The sequence below is a fragment of the Leptodactylus fuscus genome, chromosome 3 (genome assembly GCF_031893055.1).
Source record: "Leptodactylus fuscus isolate aLepFus1 chromosome 3, aLepFus1.hap2, whole genome shotgun sequence".
Classification (NCBI taxonomy): domain Eukaryota; kingdom Metazoa; phylum Chordata; class Amphibia; order Anura; family Leptodactylidae; genus Leptodactylus; species Leptodactylus fuscus.
Window position 1 is genome coordinate 115,998,300 of NC_134267.1, and position 18,271 is coordinate 116,016,570.

The 18,271-nt window shown below is 39.7% G+C and overlaps 2 protein-coding genes across 3 annotated transcripts in view; one reads left to right on the forward strand and one right to left on the reverse strand.

Annotated features, from left to right (window-relative positions):
- Positions 1-16,083, forward strand: part of MMS22L (MMS22 like, DNA repair protein) — a 77,356-nt gene extending 61,273 nt beyond the window's left edge. The window contains exons 16-24 of the mRNA XM_075268185.1: positions 199-335; positions 677-819; positions 4,101-4,260; positions 7,748-7,917; positions 8,515-8,720; positions 8,950-9,116; positions 11,416-11,512; positions 14,621-14,788; positions 15,919-16,083. Coding sequence (XP_075124286.1) covers positions 199-335; positions 677-819; positions 4,101-4,260; positions 7,748-7,917; positions 8,515-8,720; positions 8,950-9,116; positions 11,416-11,512; positions 14,621-14,788; positions 15,919-16,000 — 1,330 coding nt within the window. The 3' untranslated portion in view covers positions 16,001-16,083. The remainder of the gene's footprint in view (positions 1-198; positions 336-676; positions 820-4,100; positions 4,261-7,747; positions 7,918-8,514; positions 8,721-8,949; positions 9,117-11,415; positions 11,513-14,620; positions 14,789-15,918) is intronic.
- Positions 16,084-17,255: 1,172 nt separating this feature from the next.
- The window catches only part of KLHL32 (kelch like family member 32), a 157,851-nt gene continuing 156,835 nt past the window's right edge, over positions 17,256-18,271 (reverse strand). For both annotated transcript variants that reach the window (XM_075268195.1, XM_075268196.1), the window contains one exon: positions 17,256-18,130. In XM_075268195.1, the coding sequence (XP_075124296.1) occupies positions 17,969-18,130 (162 nt within the window). In that variant the 3' untranslated portion in view covers positions 17,256-17,968. The remainder of the gene's footprint in view (positions 18,131-18,271) is intronic.

Genomic DNA, 18,271 nt, shown 5'->3' on the forward strand with positions numbered 1-18,271 from the left:
AGGAAAACCTGCACTCGCAGGGGGTTGGACCCGATGGCCCTTGAGGTCCCTTCCAACTCTACCAAAAAAAAAAGGTATCAACTACTAAAGACTCTATTATAAAAAAAAAAATGCCCTTTTATGTGTATTTTTTTTTTTTTTTTTTTTTTTTTTTTAATATTTAAATTCATGCGTTGAATGAATATATTTACTTTCCAGTACATTAACAGAAGCCCTCAATGGAATTGGATATTTCTCGTATCAGGCCTTGTCAATTCGCGCTTGGATTCGATGTATATTGCAGATGTATATTGATCAGCCAGTTGGTGCCATAACTAAAACAGGGACTGAACCAAGTAAGTTTATGTTGCATTGTTTTTTCTTCCTCAACCACAGCATACAGTATATTATATTTCAAAAACCAAAATGTCCATCTATGGTATATGACATATGAAACAATAGCTTTACATAACCTTAGTACCACTTACACTCAAATGTAGAGGCTCAGTTGCACCCATAGCAAAATTGAGGTGATTACTTGGCAACATTGTTTTTCATTTGAAGAATGAAATTATGTCTAGCAATAATTGTGACACCTATAACTAATTGATTATTGTCTCTGTAAGTTATTGCAAGTGTTTGCATCGTCATACATTAGTTTTTAGTTATTCTTTTTTTTTATGTGTGTGTTTACAAGGCTCAGTACTGGCAGAACAGCTGTTGGAACTCACAAGGTTGGTATTCAAGCTACCAGAAGCAGAAAATATACTATTAAAGGCACACGTTGACCTAAAAAGCCTCAAACAAGACCCAAAGCATGTATTACTCCAGTTTATCAAGGTAAGGCTTAATAAATACCTTTGGTGACAGTCAGTAGTTTCCATTGCTAGCATACGTTACAAGACATTAACATTGGACACTATCACTACCGTCATAAATATGTTAAAAATTCTATTCATTTCAATGCGATTTTATCTGTTGTCCGTTAGTGTCCATTTACACCAAATCCATCACGTATCCATTATTTTTCTCACACAAAAATCTGAGGTGCAGGACTCTTTTTCAAAATAACAGTTTTAAGATGGATGATAAGCATCGGTTATATATTAAAGGTTCAAGGATCCTATTTATACTGGTAGTTTATGTAAATTGAAGACTTTTCCTAAATAAATTGCTTTAGAAATAATGCTTTGTTTGCCTGCTATGTGACCTTATTCCTAACATTGTTTACACAGCATTGCTATAACCACAGACCTTTGAGATAGGACAAGTGACTTTCTCAGTGCCAGCAGAACAATCAGCTCAGTTAATTGTAGTTTGCTGTTAAAGCCTCTCTATGTAAACACACAGATAACATTTGAGTCCATTCTCTACAAGCATGTGGATATTATCTGACCTGCATAAGTATTGTGATACCTAATAGTGTTGTTTAGGTAGCTGGGAGGGGAGGGGGGAGAAATACAGGAAGTGAAAAGAAGAGACTGCAGGCAAAGCTGAAACAGTGAGATGGGAAAACCCCTTTAACATTAATGTCTATGGGTAATGGACTTGTAATGGACAGCCATCAGTTACCATCCGTTAGTTTGTATCCAGTTTTTATTCTGAGCATGCTCAGAAAGGACAAGTCAACTCTGAGGATACGTGTGTAATTTTCTATTAAAATGTATATTTATGTAAAAAGTTCTGGTTTATGCATAAAAATAGATATGCAATAAAAAAATAATTAAAATAAAGATTGGTGGCAATTCTTCATAAAGAATAACATTCTCCTCTCCAAAGTTGGTTCCAGATTGGTTTGTCATCTCTTCTTCCTGCTTTTATATTCCCTGTCTTGCTGTTATAGCAACCAAATAAAGAAAAAAAAAAACAGACTGAACCATAACGAACAAAAATGGACTTTAACCACTCCCGGACCGCCCATAGACTATATACGTACGGGAAGTGGTTGCCTTGTTATGACAGGACGTGGCGGTACGTTCTGTCAGAACACAACTGTTGCACAAGATCGTGCAATTGCTGAAGCTGGGAGCCGGCTGTAACTTCAGCGGGAGCTCCCAGAGAGATGGCAGGGAAGGTTTACTCCCGTCCCTGCCTTCTCGATCACTGTGTATACAGCGCACAATGAGCGCTGTATACACAGCTATGGGGGCCGCCATTATGCGGCTGCCCTGTGACCCAGCGGTCACGTAATCCACCAGGCTCAGTGTCTTGCAAGAGCTGCTGGGTCCTACAGGACCCAGATCAGCTCTGAATACTGTGTATACAGTGTGTAGGAGGCTGTATTCCTCCTACAACTGGGGCTAAATGTACCAGCCTCAGTTGCAGGGGAAATCAGCCTCCAATACAAAAAAAAAAGTGAAAAAGTGATCAGATGTCCCCAAAGGTCTCTTATGACCTTATGGGGACACCATCTGAAAAAAAAAAAAAATTAAATAATTAAAAAAAGTAAAATAACAAGCCAATATAATGCCGTTATTAAAGGTTATAGTCCCACCCCCACAACACCATACAAAGTAAAAATTACCGTAAATGAGAGGAAAAACTATTTTATGAAGTTTTTCAGTGGCACTTTCTGTTATTAAATAAAAAAAAAAAAAAAAAAGAACAGTTAAAACCAGACACAATTTCCCTCCTATTTTGTTTATATTTTCCCGGATATAAAAAAAAATTAAAACACATTCGAATATAAAAGCAACATAAAAATAAAAGCTCTATGTGTCCCCGAAAAAAGACGCAAAAATTAGACGTATTAGATTGAATAAGACGTATAAGAAAAATGTTACAGCCCTCAAAACTGCACATACAAGAAACCTAAAATGTGTCTGGTCCTGGACTAGAGATGAGCGAGTACTGTTCGGATCAGCCGATTCGAACAGCACGCACGCATTGAAATGAATGGAAGCAACTGGTACTTCCGCTTTGACGCCGGCCAGCCACTTAACCCCCTGCGTGCCGGCTACGTCCATTCATTTTAATGCGTGCGTGCTGTTCGGATCGGCTGATCCGTACAGTACTCGCTCATCTCTATCCTGGACCACAAATTGGCCCGTACTGAAGTGGCTAACTGATAATTTAGTGTAGATTTGTATGTATTTTCAACTGTTTAGTTAAAAAAACAAACAAAAAAAAGACACCTAATCATTGTTAATGTTCGTTACTGTCCATTATTATAGATGTCCGCTGCTTGCAATAGTGGCCTCCACAATTAAGCAGACATATAACATCATTTTTGTAAGAAAGTTTAATTAGCAGATTTTACTCATATATCTTTTTTTGAAATGCACTTTAAGCTTATGTTAAGAGAGCAGCAATTGTGAGGGCGGGTTCACACCTGCGGCCGGTCTCCGCTTTGTGGGTTTCCGTCTTCTGCCTGAGAAGCTGGACAGGAGATGGAAACCGGCAGTAAGTGTCCGCCTGTGAGTGTCTTCTGGTCTCCGCAGTGAAACGTTTTTGTTTTTTTTTTTTAAACTGGACACAAAGTCCTGCATGTCCTGTTTCACCGCAGAGAGGCAGAAGACGCTCACGGGCGGACACTTTGCAAACCCATTCAAATGAATGGGTTTGAAAACTGACTGCAGGTTTCCGTCTCCTGTCCAATTTCTCGAGCAGAAGATGGTAACCTGTAAAGCGGAGACCGGGCGCAGGTGTGAACCCACCCTAACATGTATAACTGATGACTTTTTTTCTTTTTGTTGCTGTATTTGGAGCATACTATTGTGGCTGGGACAAAGGAGAGTTTGACACTCAGGGTTGATACATACATCTCTGCATTGTTAAGCAGCTAGCTGACTATTGCTATAGCCAGACCTCTTAGGAAAGGCAGGGACGGTCTGTTACTGTCCCTGCCCTCCCAATTGGTGTAAACAACAGTGCTGAATATGTGCTACATGCACAGCTATGGGAGCCATCACCTCCACGGTCGCATATTGTTTATAAAAAAAATATATATATTATATGAATTATATTATGTGCGTGTAGCTATAAAATATATATATATATATATATAAAATATATATATATATATATATATATATATATATATATATATATATATATAAAAATTGAAAATGTGCCTAGTCCTAAATGGTTCAAGCCTGTAATCTTTTTCTTTTTTATATCAGGCAACAGGTACAACATATAGTGGTTTGCAATCTTTAGCAGAAAAATCTTCCATGGTTTCAAAATGCCAAGAATACATTGGAGATATACTAAAGTATGTAAAGCCATACTTTACTAAAAGAGGACCTGTGGAAGGCCTACAGATCACTTACAGGACCATCGGTGAGTGGTATTACTGGGATAAATGTATTAAGATGATATTTTAGTTAAAGGTGCTAATTTTAAACTAGTTTTTACCAAAGCATCAAGAAATACATATAGGATGACATCATAGAGCATATCTAGAATATGTATTTCAATTTACTTTAATAACATCATTCTAATAGGACATGGTTAGTCATTTCTTTTACTAAATCAAAGATTACTGCAGCCACATAGAGCCATATGTGGAGTGCAAATTGACACCCACATAAGAGCCTTCTCTCCAACTCATGGTAGCCCTTCCTTTTGAATAACACTGATCAATATCAGGGCAAAGGGTGAAATTAGAGAAAATGTGCAGCATTTCTGCTATACGTTGTAGACCTAATGGTGTTCTTTTTGTTGTGGAAGTCTTGTACAGCAGTATTTGCTTTGTACACTACACTAGACTTTTGTAATGTCAAAGACTTCAAAGTTTGTTGTTGTTTTTTTTGTTTGTTTGTTTTTTTTGTTTTAAATCTGTTAGATGGTGTAATCCAACAATGTCATGAAAATTTCTTTTAAGAACCAAATACATTTCATGCTATCAAGTCACAATAAGATTACTGCTAGTCCGGTTGGCCTCCTCCAAAGAAAACTATGTACGGCAGTTCAAAATTGTTCAATTTCTCTCAAACAAAACATTTATATCAGTATTTTTGTACACAAGAAGGAGAAACAAAAGCACAAAACTATTTTATTATGTGGTATGGATCAGCAATTCTGTATGTGAAGTTTAAAAAAATTAAAAAAAAAAATGTTTGCCTGCCTGTCCCCTAGAACCTTTAATCACTACTGTGATCATATAGATGTGTGAAGCAAATGATGGCTTCTTAGGTGATCAGAACTAGCCCCCCCCCCCCCCCACCTCCTCCTGGCAGTTAATAACATTTAGGCTAAGGACCCTGCGGAAAAAAATACAGTGGAAATGCATTGCATTTTTTTTTTTTAGCCGCTCTTTTAATTGAGTTTCTCTAATTTTGTGTCATTTGATTTACTGCAGCAAAAATTAATATTTTACTTGTTTGCATAAGGCATAGTGTAACCTGAAGTAGTTTGAGTTCACTCAACCAGCTCTATTTCCTTCTATTCCGGCCTCCAACTTTTTCTGAACTGTAAATGCACTATAAATAATATTATACCATGCGCTATAGAAAGGGTAAAATATAGCTTTTAGGTTCCGTTCCCACAGAGTAACGCGCTGCTCATTCTGACACGTAAACACGTGTCAGAGTGAGCACAGTAAAACAGAATGCCATTGACTTCAATGGGTTCGGTCTTACGTGCGCTACCCATTGAATTCAATGGGAGGCTTTTTTACCTATTGCTTTCAATGTGATACGTGCATAAGTCTCTTCAAACTTCTAAAATGGGCCTCCAAACAACATTTATAAAAATTAGTGAAAGGGCTAGTTTTCTGGTGCTTTCTACACAAAGAAACTCCTTCCTTTTGTGTCAGGTTAGTCCCCATACTGAGATGAGAGAGATGCAATATGATTGTGCAGTTGGTTGTACATGCATATATGTACAGAAAGAAGTCCTACGAACTCATATGTCTTGCACCTACAAGGTTACGGAGTCACAGTCAGGGGCAGTTTTAAGTGGAGTCTGAAAAAGTTACCTGGGTTCAGAATACACTTGTTGACAAAATAAGTATTAATATTGGCTCTATAAATGGGATTTTCAAGGCTATTTTTGAGTAGTGTACCTCTTGTTTTGTAATTGTTGACTGCTAATCATGCCTTTCGGATGCGCTTGAAGACAAACCGTTTACGGACTTTGAGGGAGTTAGGGGGCACTTCAGTGGGCTGAAAGAGGGTAGATGAATGTTTCAATGACTTGTCCACCATCTAGGCCATTCTGACCTATCTGTTAGGTGAGATCAGTGGTTACACGAGGGCATGCACAGATGAAGAACAGGCACCAGAAAGCCTCGATGACCGCCTACTTTGTGATGAACACTTCAATCCGGCCTTTCCTGAGGAATGATATATTGCCCAGCTACTGGTATGATGATCTAGGGAGTCCTCACATTTGGCAAGCTGTCATCCCCAATTAGTTATATAAGGTACACTAAGGTTGTATAACAGAAAATGAAGAGGAATTCCCCTTCGTTTTCCCCCACCGGCATTTTTGTCGCGGTGTAGCCACGATGGGATGCATTCCATCGCGGCATTTTGCTACTGATTAGGCCTGGATGAATGTGCCTAAACAGCAGGAAGCCTCGATCCATGGCCACTGGCTTCTTTTTTCAGCATCCTGCTGCGATTTCTGCCTCCCATTGAAAACAATGGGAGGCAAATGCCGGGGGAAATCTGCTCCGGATTTGGGGGCGAAATCTACCGCCAAATCCTCAGCAAATTCCTCTGAATGTGAACAGAGCCTAACAGTTCAGCAGGACATCCTGCAACCAAGTTTTGTGTTTCCTGACAGGCCTTCCAACTGGCATTTTTCAGCATGATAATGCTTGCCTACAACCAGCAAGGCTTTCCCAAGAATGTCTCTGTCACATTACACTTGATAAATCACCACATTTAACAAACTCAAGCATTTATGGGACCAGCTGGGACAACAGCTTTAACAGCGTACAAATGTGCAGGATCTACAGGCCTAGCTGCTACAGGATGACAAACAAGTTGCGTACTTCCATGCCCTACTATAGTTCATTCAGCCTAGAGGGGTACTTGGGCAGTCCTTTCAATTGCACGGTTTTCCCTCAAGATTTTTCTGTCAACAAATGTAACATTATTATAGTTGTACAATTATTAATTTTTTTTTTGTATCATTGACACAGAGCTTGTTACATGTCTATTTTCATAGCAATTTCATAGGAATTCATTCACTCATTTCTTCTTAAATTAAAGGAGCTTTACTACTTCTGGCTGACCATTCATTTGGGCCTACTCCGGAGGGGGAAGCCACAACTGTCGGAAGCCGCAACAGCTGCGGCAGACGCATTTTGGTCCTATTCTGACGCAGCTTCCCGCGTCAAAATCAGGACCAAAATACCCGTCACCTATCCCTGTGTGAACTAGCCCTTAGAAGAGCCAGAGTCTGTGGTTTGGCCAATTGTCTCCACAGCACTGCACGTGCACAGCCTAGAAAAACATGGCATTCTTATTTTCTATCTATGTCTTGGCTTGCTTATATTATGAGTGGATCACACCATGAAATGTTCTGTCAAGGTATTAAGTATCTTTTTTTTTTCCAGTTTAGAAATGTCAGTTGCAACAACTAGAAGTTAATCCATTGACAAGGCTTAGGCAAGTTAGTGCTGAGAAAACCTAAACAGCTGCTAGGCGTCATCTGTTTGCCTTTTACTATCTCTACTGATCTACTCTCAGCACTACACTTGCCTTTAAACAAAGTATGTTTCAAATACATAAGTCCCTGTGATTGGCTCCTGGGGGCATGCTAAGTGGGGAGTTTGTTTGCTGCTATTTTATCTTGTTTGTTGTCTGCTTTCCAGGATATCTTGTACGGTACTGGGCATTGATTCTGGCCACTTCCAAAGCACAGCAGCTCCTCTTCCGCATCATCGATTACCTGCTTTTGCCACATGCATTGTTCCAGCAAGATAAGGGTTTGCTGCCAGCCATGCTCTCTGCGATTCGGGAGTCCCTCCCTCTCTTTCTCCAGGTGCAGATCTCAAATGCACTAATGCTCTGATTATACCGGTGACCAGAAAAAGCATAAAAAGTGATACTAGACTTGTATCTTTAATTAGCATGAAAAAAAAAAATGTTTTAATGATATAAATACTTGTAATCTTGTGTCTATTCTTTAAGAGATTTTTTTTTTTATTCCTTCTTTACCTTATCTGTATTTAGGAAAATATCCTTCTGTATAGGGTTTTTCTTTGCTTGTTTTAAAATGACACGCTGCTCTTTGCCAATATCACCTGGCACACCCAGTTAAAAAAAAAAATACCCATTGACTGGTTCAGCCGCGGCATCCGCCTCACGGCAGCACCTTCCGGACTAGGCCCATTAATTTGGGCATACTCTGGAGCGGGAAGCTGCAACTGTCGGAAGCCGTGGCAGGCGCATTTTGGTCCTATTCTGGCGTGGCCTCCCGCATCAAAATCAGGACCAAAATATGCCATTCCGTGCCCCATGTGAACTAGCCCTAATAAAGGCATGCGGCTGAGTAATACACAATCCTAGGCTGTCATATTCCAGTAGTATTTCTGTATAAAATGCTAGAATGGTAACAAGTTACTATTTTACATTTCAGGGCCTGTCCATCATATCGCGTCAGTCCCAGGGCCAAGCTGCATATGTAAAACAGCAGCTTAAAATGACTATTCAGCAATACTTTGGAAGGTTTCTTCCCAGTGCTGCTCCTGTATCTGGAAATCACCCTGTCCTACTAGCTTTGTGTGATTCTGTTCAAAGCCCACACACGACCAATCTAAGAAAGACTGTTATGGAAGTCATACGGTGAGTAGACTTAGAGCGCACTGTTTATGAAATACAATGGGGATCATCCATCTAATTGTATTGACACAATCTATATATGTATGAAGATTCCCTTTGTAAGTCAAGACACCAGGCTTCATACTTGTCCCCCTAATATTTGTTATGATCTGAAACTAAAACACAGAGCAACAAATGTATTGACGTTTACTATAAAAACTCAGCATTAAAATGTCTTCTCTCTTTGTTTTAGAGATGGCTACCTGCAGTTCAAAGGTCAAGCACCACCTCCACGTTTAGCCGCCATTCTGTCATTTATAGTGGATGTCTTTCAGAGAACCAAGACAGTTGATGTTGCAGATGTTGATTTTCTTCTTCCATCTATTCTAAAGTCCTTTATATTGGTCAATGAGCCTCAGGGTAAGTTAAATAAATATAACAGGAAAGACTCTGTGGCCTGCTGTTAAATGGGTTTATTAAGACATCAGATTTACAGTCTTCAAACTGTGTGTCACTGCAGTCCTCCTACTGAGATCACAGAGCTGAGCTTCCTTTATGCACGCAGACATCAAAGGTATATGGACATACACTTGTACTCCAGTCAGCCATAACATTAAAACCAGGTGAAGGGAATAACATTAACTATCTTATTTCAATGGCACATGTCAATTGGTGAAATAAATTTGACAGCTAGAGAACAATCAGTTCCTGAAGCAGGAGAAATAGACAAGTGTAAGGGTATGTTCACAAGCAGTATTCTGCAACCGACAAGGAATGGAATCTCTTCTGTGTATTGGCCCTTGTCTTGGTTTTGATGTAAATTACTGAGCAAATATTTCTGTCAATGAGGCCTAAAGATACGGGTTACTATGACATGGACTAAATTATCTCGCTTGGATGACTGGTAATAGAATGATAGAAGACTGTGGCCTAGTCTAAAGACATTTTCTATTATATCATGTGGACTGCTGGCTGCCTCTGTTACTAGCCTGGGGAAGTAATGGCACCAGCATTGTGCACTGGGGAAAGATGGCAAGCTACAAAATCCTGGCATCCATGTGGGTGTTACTTTGACGTGTACCATCACTTGATTTGTGGAATAAAATGGCACGTACTTTGTGTGATGGCTGATTGACACAAATGTGCTTTCCTAGGTCCCATGCCTTCTAGGCTTTTGTTGTCACACATTCCAGGTGCAGTCTGCCTTGCCTAAACTGACACCAGCATATGTAACATCAAGTAATGACCTTCCTTATGGTGTCCTTAGCTAAGCTTTCTGTTGCTGCAAAATTGTAAAACCTGTTATCCCAGCATGGATACTGACTTGGTAAAATCCCACATCATTGCAGCAAAGGCTTCTGGGAAAGTCGAGCATGATGTTCAAGGGAGCTTCCCCTAGAGGGCAGCATAACAGCGGCACTGTCTCCATTTACATCTTGCAAAACAGATTTGCATATTTTTCCCATAATCCCCCACAGTGGAGCGAAAACTGCTTTTGTAAGACTCCACACACCTGACAAGGTGGTCTCTCCACAAGGAGTGACAATATCCTCATAACCGGATCAACAGGTTGTAATTTAGAGTGATGGCTGTATGATAGATGAAGTTTCTCCCCACCCTGTGACTAGTTTGGGTAAATTTGTTTATGTCAGTCTAGGATATCTAAATCTTATAACTAGGGTTGAGCCGATCTTGAGATTTCAGGATCGTTTTTAAAATCCGATTTCCGATCATTTTCCATTCGAACCCGATCCCAAATCCGATCCCAATGCAAGTCTATGGAAATTTTTAATAATTGAAGATTGGATTTTAAAAACGATCCTATTCACTACACAGCATGGAGTCTAAAAATTGCACGCTTTGTTAGACTCCATGCTGTGTAGTAAAATCCTCTGGCTACTTAGTCCCCCTGGTGTCCACTTACCTGCACAGAAGTGCTGCCGCTGGTCCGGTCCCCGCTGTTCTCGCTGCTCTTCTCGCCTCGCTGCCCCCCTCCCAGGTTAGTGTTACAGACCTAGGAAGAAGGCGGGGCTTGTGGCTTAGGAGAATGTGACGTGAGTACTCCCTTTCCAGTACCTGCCCACACTCTTCTAAGCCACAAGCCCCACCTTCTTTCTAGGTCTACAACACTAACCTGGGAGGCGGGGGTAGCGAGGCAAGAACAGCGGGACCGGACCAGCAGCAGCGCTTCTGTGCAGGTAAGTGTTAGCTACTAGGGATGTTAGCTAGTCTCCCTTTAGAATGAATGGACGCAGCCGGTGCGCAGGGGCTTAAGCGGCCGGACGCTGGCACAAGCTGTGTGCCAGCTGCATCCATTCATTCCTATGGGACCTAGCTAACATTGTTAGCTTTTCCCACAATGCTTGGCCAGTAGTAAAGCATTGTGGGAAATAATCTCAGACCTCGATCTCGCCTAAAAAGATTGGGATCGGAATTCCGATCGCGATCGTGAAATTTACTCAATCGCCGACTCTTCAGCAACACAAAGTAATTGTACGATAAGAAAGATCATTATTTGCACATGCTAAGGATAGTTTTGAGAGGAAAACCCACTGACTTGTTCCCGTTAAAAATGTACTTCACAAGTAAGCTTACTTTTCATCTGTGACTCAAATCATTCCCATGATTTATATATGTCTACATTAGGGATGTTGTACAACATATTGCCATAAATGCAGATATGTAATTCATGTGATTCATTTCTGCTTTGTACATTCAGTGAAGAAACTTTCCACAGATGCATTACAGCACATGGTTGAATGCTGTCAGGCTGTACCACATGGAGATGCTGCAACACGTTTCACAGCAAATTTAAGGTAAACTCAATGCTTTAACCCTTTCACATTTACATGTACACATACGTTGGGGAGTGTAGGTAATTAGTGTATACCTAGGTACTTGTTCACAAAGGCGATCATGTGGGCTCGGATGTAGAGCATGGTGACCCCCCAAACGGACTACCGAACGCATTTGCAAGCGCTGTGCAGTAAAAGCACACGGGCCCCTTAGATGATAAAGAGGTCCGTGTGCTTGCCACGAGATCTCCGCACGAGTCATGCGGAGAGGAAAGTAGATTGTGAAGTACTTTCCTCTCTGCATGTTCCCTGCAGAGATCTCGCAGCAAGCACGTGGACCCCATTATAGTCTATGGGGATCCATGTGCTTTTACTGCACAGCGCTTGCAAATGCGTTGGAGGGTCCCCATGCGGACTCCACGAACGGATTACCAAATGCAGATGTGAACAAGGGTTAACTAACAGTCAAGCTCTTGCTGTTGAATTACAGCTGTTTTTAACCATTATGATGCAACAGTCAATATTGACCGCCGCAATTTTGGGTGCCAATCACACTGAAGGAGGGCTGATGGAGGAGTTTCAGTGACTATTAGGTGCCGATGGGTTGCCTCGGCCCTGATAGTGCATTAGGGGTGTGTCCTAATAGAATGCCTGTTGCAGTTCATTAACAATTATGATAAACTGCAGCATACATATATGGTAGTGTATTGTACAAGTGATTAATCCTCCCAGTGGTAAATTAACCTAGGGTGAGTTGGAATAATAGAAACATTTATAAAATACTAGCTGGTACCCGCGACTTCGTTTGCGGTGATTGTAGAAGTGGGTATATACAGGCATGGGTAAGGTTTTCGTACTGTGTATAAGGTATGGGATATGAAATGTAACTTTGTATCTTGTTTTTGCTGTAATTCAGACAATACATGAGACTTTTGTGTTGAAGTTAATTTGTATTTGAGCCGCTATACGGTTTTGTGAGAAACTTTACATAGTGACTTTGGGACAGAAGTATTTGAAGTTCCCGCCGATGGCATTTTTTGATTTTCGTTTTTGACTCCCCTCCCTCTAAACCCCATAACTTTTTTATTTCTCCGCTCCCAGAGCCATATGAGGTCTTAATTTTTCCTGGGACAAATTTTTCTTCATGATGCCACCATTATTTATTCTATATAATGTACTGGGAAGCAGGGAAAAAATTCAGAATGGGGTGGATTTGAAGAAAAAATGCATTTCTGCGACTTTCTTACGGGCTTTGGTTTTACAGCGTTCACTGTGCAACCAAAATGACATGTCCCCTGTATTCTGTGTTTCGGTACGGTTCCAGGGATACCAAATTTATATGGTTTTATTTACATTTTGACCCCTTAAAAAAAATCCAAAACTGTGTTTAAAATTTTTTTTTGAAAAGTCGCCATATTCCGACAGCCGTAACTTTTTTATACGTGCGTGTACGGGGATGTATAGGGCGTCTTTTTTTGCGTGACCGGGTGTACTTTGTAGTTCTACCATTTTCGGGAAATGTTATTGGTTTGATCACTTTTTATTAAAATTTTTATCAGAATCAAAACAGTGAAAAAACAGCAGTTTGGCACTTTTGACCATTTTTCCCGCTACAGCGTTTACCGAACAGGAAAAATATTTGTATAGCTTTGTAGAGCGGGCGATTTCGGACGTGGGGATACCTAACATGTATGTGTTTCACAGTTTTTAAGTACTTTTATATGTGTTCTAGGGAAAAGGGGGTGATTTGAATTTTTAATCCTTTTTAATTTTTTTTATATTTTTTTTTACTTTTTTTTTTAAAAAAAATTTTTTGCATTTTTTAGACCGCCTAGGGGTATTGACATGGGTGGGGGGTGTTGCGGATTGTCAGAGCGGTGGGGGTCGGCAAACATGGCTGCTCCGGAGCGTTAAAGAGAGCCTCCTGGAGTATCGTTAAGGTGAGGGGCAAAGTGGTAAAGTATATGTATATGAGATTGTGTGGGGTTAGGGGCGAGGCTGCAGAGGGCAATAGGAATTTTGTGGCTTGCTATGGTCCAAAGTGTGTGAGATTGCAGAGATAGTGGTGTGAGTTTGGGTTTTGTGGGGGTCCTGGCACAAACGTATGTGCGCTATTGTGACGAAAAGTAGCCTATTGTTTAATCGGGTGTATTAACTATGTTTGTGGAAAATTTCAGCCGAATCGGTCGAGCGGTTTTTCCGTGATTGAGGAACAAACATGCAAACATCCAAACACACAAACTCACAAACTTTCACATTTATAATATTAATAGGATTAAATATATATATATATATATATATATATATATATATATATATATATATACCACATTTCTTCCCATTAAAATGTTTTAAAAGATGGAAAAAAAAAAAACCTTACACAAATTTCTTGTGTGGATGGGATTAGCCAAAATCCCATCCACTTTGCAGGTAATGTAAGGCTAAGGCCCCACGTTGCGGAAACGTGGCTTTTTTTGTTGCAGAGTTTGTTGCGTTTTTTAAGCCAAAGTCAGGAGTGGATTAAGCAGAAGGGAGAAGTATAAGAGCTTCCTTTATATTTCTCATTCCTTTTGTAGCCATTCTTGTCTTTGGCTTAAAAAACTGCAACAAAAATCTGCATTTCTGCAATGTGGGGCCTCAGCCTTAAACAAATTAATTTAATTAAATCACCAAACCCTAATCCAATCAATATCCAATTGGTGGAGGTACAACACCTGACTCCGTCACCAAGCAGTTCTCTGCAGCCTCTAGCATCTAAGCTATCAATGTATGGTGTCAAAAGCAAACCGCTCTATTTATGGTATACTGTAGTGGCAATGCGGCACTAAGTCCAAGTCTCCCATTTACTTGAAAAGTGTTAAACACTTCAATGGGAGCTGAGCAATATTACCACTACACCATACTAGCATTGCACTTTGTTATCTGCTTCCATCACGTGCTGTGTGCATCCGTAGGCTGCTGAGAACAGCAGCCATAGGCATAAACTGATCCAAATCCTTTTGATTAGCATGCTTGGATATGAACAGTGAGAACGTAGTTTTATTTTAGTCTGGCTGTTTGCATAGTAGAACATTTATTAATGAGATGATTTTTAAACGGTCTTTTATGTTTCTCTGGTTTACTCTGCAGGCAGTTTATCCATGAAAACATCACAATGTATGATTATCAGATATTTTCCATTTTGGAGACCCTTGCCATTTTAGACCAGTCACTTGTTGGTAGTCTGATACCTACCATCAGTCAAAGCCTTAAAGAGTCGGAGCACAAACGTGGTCTTGGACGAAATGCTTCATCCAGGTAAAGTTGCTTATGTGTTCATTTTTGTTTACTTTATGTTATCACAAGCTGACTTTTGGTGAAATTTGCCTGCCTACACATTAGCAAGAGGACTTTTCAAACCGGTGGACCTTATTATAGTCTATGGAGTTTGCAGGTTTCCGCATATAACCAATTTTTTATTTGGATAGAGTCTTCCGGTCTGCATGGGGACTTGAAAAATGAAAGAAACCCAATCGCCAGTGTGAACCTAGTGTTAACTGTTAAATTCTACTGATTGTTAATCCTTAACAAGAAATATGCAAAGTAACGTGTGGGGCAAGCACACGGACCCCATTATAGTCTATGGGGTCCGTGTGCTTTTACAGCAGAGCGCTTGCAATTGCAATTGTATTCCATCTGGGGGGTCTCCATGCGGACTTTCCCCGGACTAAATACATACACTAATGTGAACCAGGAGTAAGCCAGGGCTACAGTGCAATGTTTCATAGCAATTGATTTTAGCTATTTAGCTGAAGCCCACAGAATTGCAGAAAGCTCAATGCATTCATTTGGACTGCAGCTGGAGCACTACAAAACGTCACAGTGTAGCCCTGGCCGGAATCATGATGAATGTGTTGGTGTTGTGAAGGGACAGTTTGGGCAAACTGTATGTGAATACATTGCATTCTGTTTAAAATCCACAGTGAAAATCCATGGATCTGAAAATTTGCTGCAGATTTTTTTTATATGGTGAATGAATGAGGTTTATGCTATACTTTGTTGATCAATTTCAATACAGATTCCACTACTGAAATTCCAGAACAAATATTCAGTGTGTGAACTCGCCACACAATGTACCCATTGGTATCCACATGTAGAGGAGAGCCAAGATCTACAGATACTGGCATCTGCCTCTTTATGTGGTGCACATGCTAAAAACCTCTGTACATTTACCAACTGTTATGACAAACCGCAGTAGTAATGTACAGTAGGTTACAGGAAATACTGAAAGTTAAAGGGCAGAAAATTACAGACAAACACGCTAGTAAGAAAGACCCTTTAAACATCAGCTAAAATAAATAGAAAACCAGTCTCTTCTATTTTCACGCCTAGCTTTTGTTTGTCAGAAAAATACTTCTGTTTTTAACCAATTTTTTGTCCTTCCATAGGGAGGCTTACAGAAGATTGCTGTCACACTTGGGTGAACATGGACAAGATGAGCTGCGGACACTAGAAAATGAAAGCTGTTAGTCTTTGAGGAATGCCCACAACACCGCTATAACAGAACTATCACATTGTGTAAAAGTTGCCTTCCAGAGGGTGTCTATATTGTGTAAGCCGTAATGGTTCATGTCTCTAAAGAAAATATCGCTTTTGATTTTATACAGGATCTCTGATAACACATTACATCTCTCCCCCCCCCCCCCCCCAGAAGTTGTACATAAATCCTCTTGTAAATATATGCTTACATATTGTATCTGCAGAGTACTTTGTGGATCTTAATTTTGATGTTCTTCTGTGGAGGACTATCATAAATCTGGATTTTCTACTGTACCGATAGTGTATATATTTTGTCTCTCTCAGCTGTCATCTCACAATGCACTAAACCTATAAATGTCATAAAATGGATTGCAAACCTTGTGGTAAATTATTTCTTTCTTTAGCCCAATATTGAAGGGCTTGTACAGCTGAAGAAAATGTTTATATGCTTTAATGATATATCACTTGTTAATAGATCCAATTAATAGAACCAATGTCCAGCTCTATTCCAGCTGATGTTTGACTAAGGAGAGTTTGTCATATTATTTATTCTATATGTGAAGGGGCTTCTTGACTGGCTCATTTCAATGAATAACCTATCATGGCTGATACATCGACAGAGAAGACGATTGACCTATAGTAGCTAGTGAAAGAAGTTATGTGCTCACTATGTACACTTCCATTGTACACACATTGGCTCCATTTATGTAAAGTAGGTATTATCAAGGTGTTATACCACGGTATATCTGTCTGTTTTTGTACTGTAAAGAAAAACACATGAAACTGTCCTTTCCTATATAATAGGCTAACTCAAAAACAAGTATTTAAAAAAATATATATTATTTTTAAAGAATTTAAGTCAGTGGGAGATGTACAGTGAGAAGTCTTCCAGACATGTATAGATCTGAGTGAGGGTTCACATGCAGCCTACACAGAGCTGTGCATTTCAGATACATGAAAATACATACCTCTCCTGATGCAGCAAGCTTTAATTTGACTAAAACTTTATTACAACAGTTTATTTAACTCTCTAATGTGCCCTTCATTGCACTATCGTGTCCCACATGTCACCAATGTAATATATAGTACTTTTGCTCTACTTGGTTTCTTTCTTATTTAGGAAACCTGGAAATATGTTTTATGGTAAGTGGAGAAACTTCTCCTGGATATAGCCATGATATTTGTAACACAGAAATTCACCTCTGTGGGGTTTGTGATGGTTCCCGATTAATACAGATAGGCTGTATTGTTGAACAATGCTTTTATTTCTTTGCACTTTGGCGCACCGTTCAGTAACTTATTAGCAGCAAAGGTGATGGTTCATAAATGCCATAGCTTTACACCTCCTTATCACAGTTCCTTCTTCTATTTCTTCTCTTCCTTGTGAAAGCATTGCAGAGTTAGTCTGTAGCCCAGAATGAAGGAATATTTACACGTCTTGAAATAACAGGGATTTCTTGTGTTTGACATTCTCTTTGCTTATCCACATACATCCATTCCATTGCATATGTTTAGATTCTTGTCATCGGTCTATTGCCCTTTAAAAATTGGTTTGTTCTTAAAGTAAAGTGTGAAAGTGTACAGGAGCATAAAAACATAGAGATAGCAGAGCAAGTGAAACATTGTGGCAGGAGAGTGTTGCTCTAACTTGTGGAGAAAGTGGCATCTTTGCATAGTCTCTGCTCCGTATGCATCACAATGCTGTCAATAGTCATTTGCAGTAATATACAGAAGTTTTCAGGCACAATGATTCTCTGCATTGACCGGCTTATAATATGTTTTGATGCTTATGGCATTATAGAATGATTTGCCAACTTGCACAGGCTGTTGCAGTTATATAGCTATATATAACATAAATGAATGGCACCAACCTTAAAGGTTGTGTTTTTTATTACTTAACCATATATTTCATCCACAAGAAAATGTGTTCAATTCTTTATATTTTTGTGAAGAAATTATTCACATTGTGCCTATTCTATGATGTGGAACCTGCAAAGTCTGCAAATTGGGACATGTGAAGTACGGAGCAGGCAGGAAACATGTTGCTATCCCATTAGAGGCAAACGGTAGTGTAGGCCCATAGAACACTTCTTCTTTACCTTCTCTGCTAACATCCAGCACCTGGAAGTTAAGAGAAATGAAAGGAATTAGATTGTTAACATTCAATGCTAAGTTGTTTAAGATACATTCATACGCACACATGCAAAACAAACAAGCAAGTGGACTCCATTGACTATAATGGTGTCTTTCGGGTGTCTATTT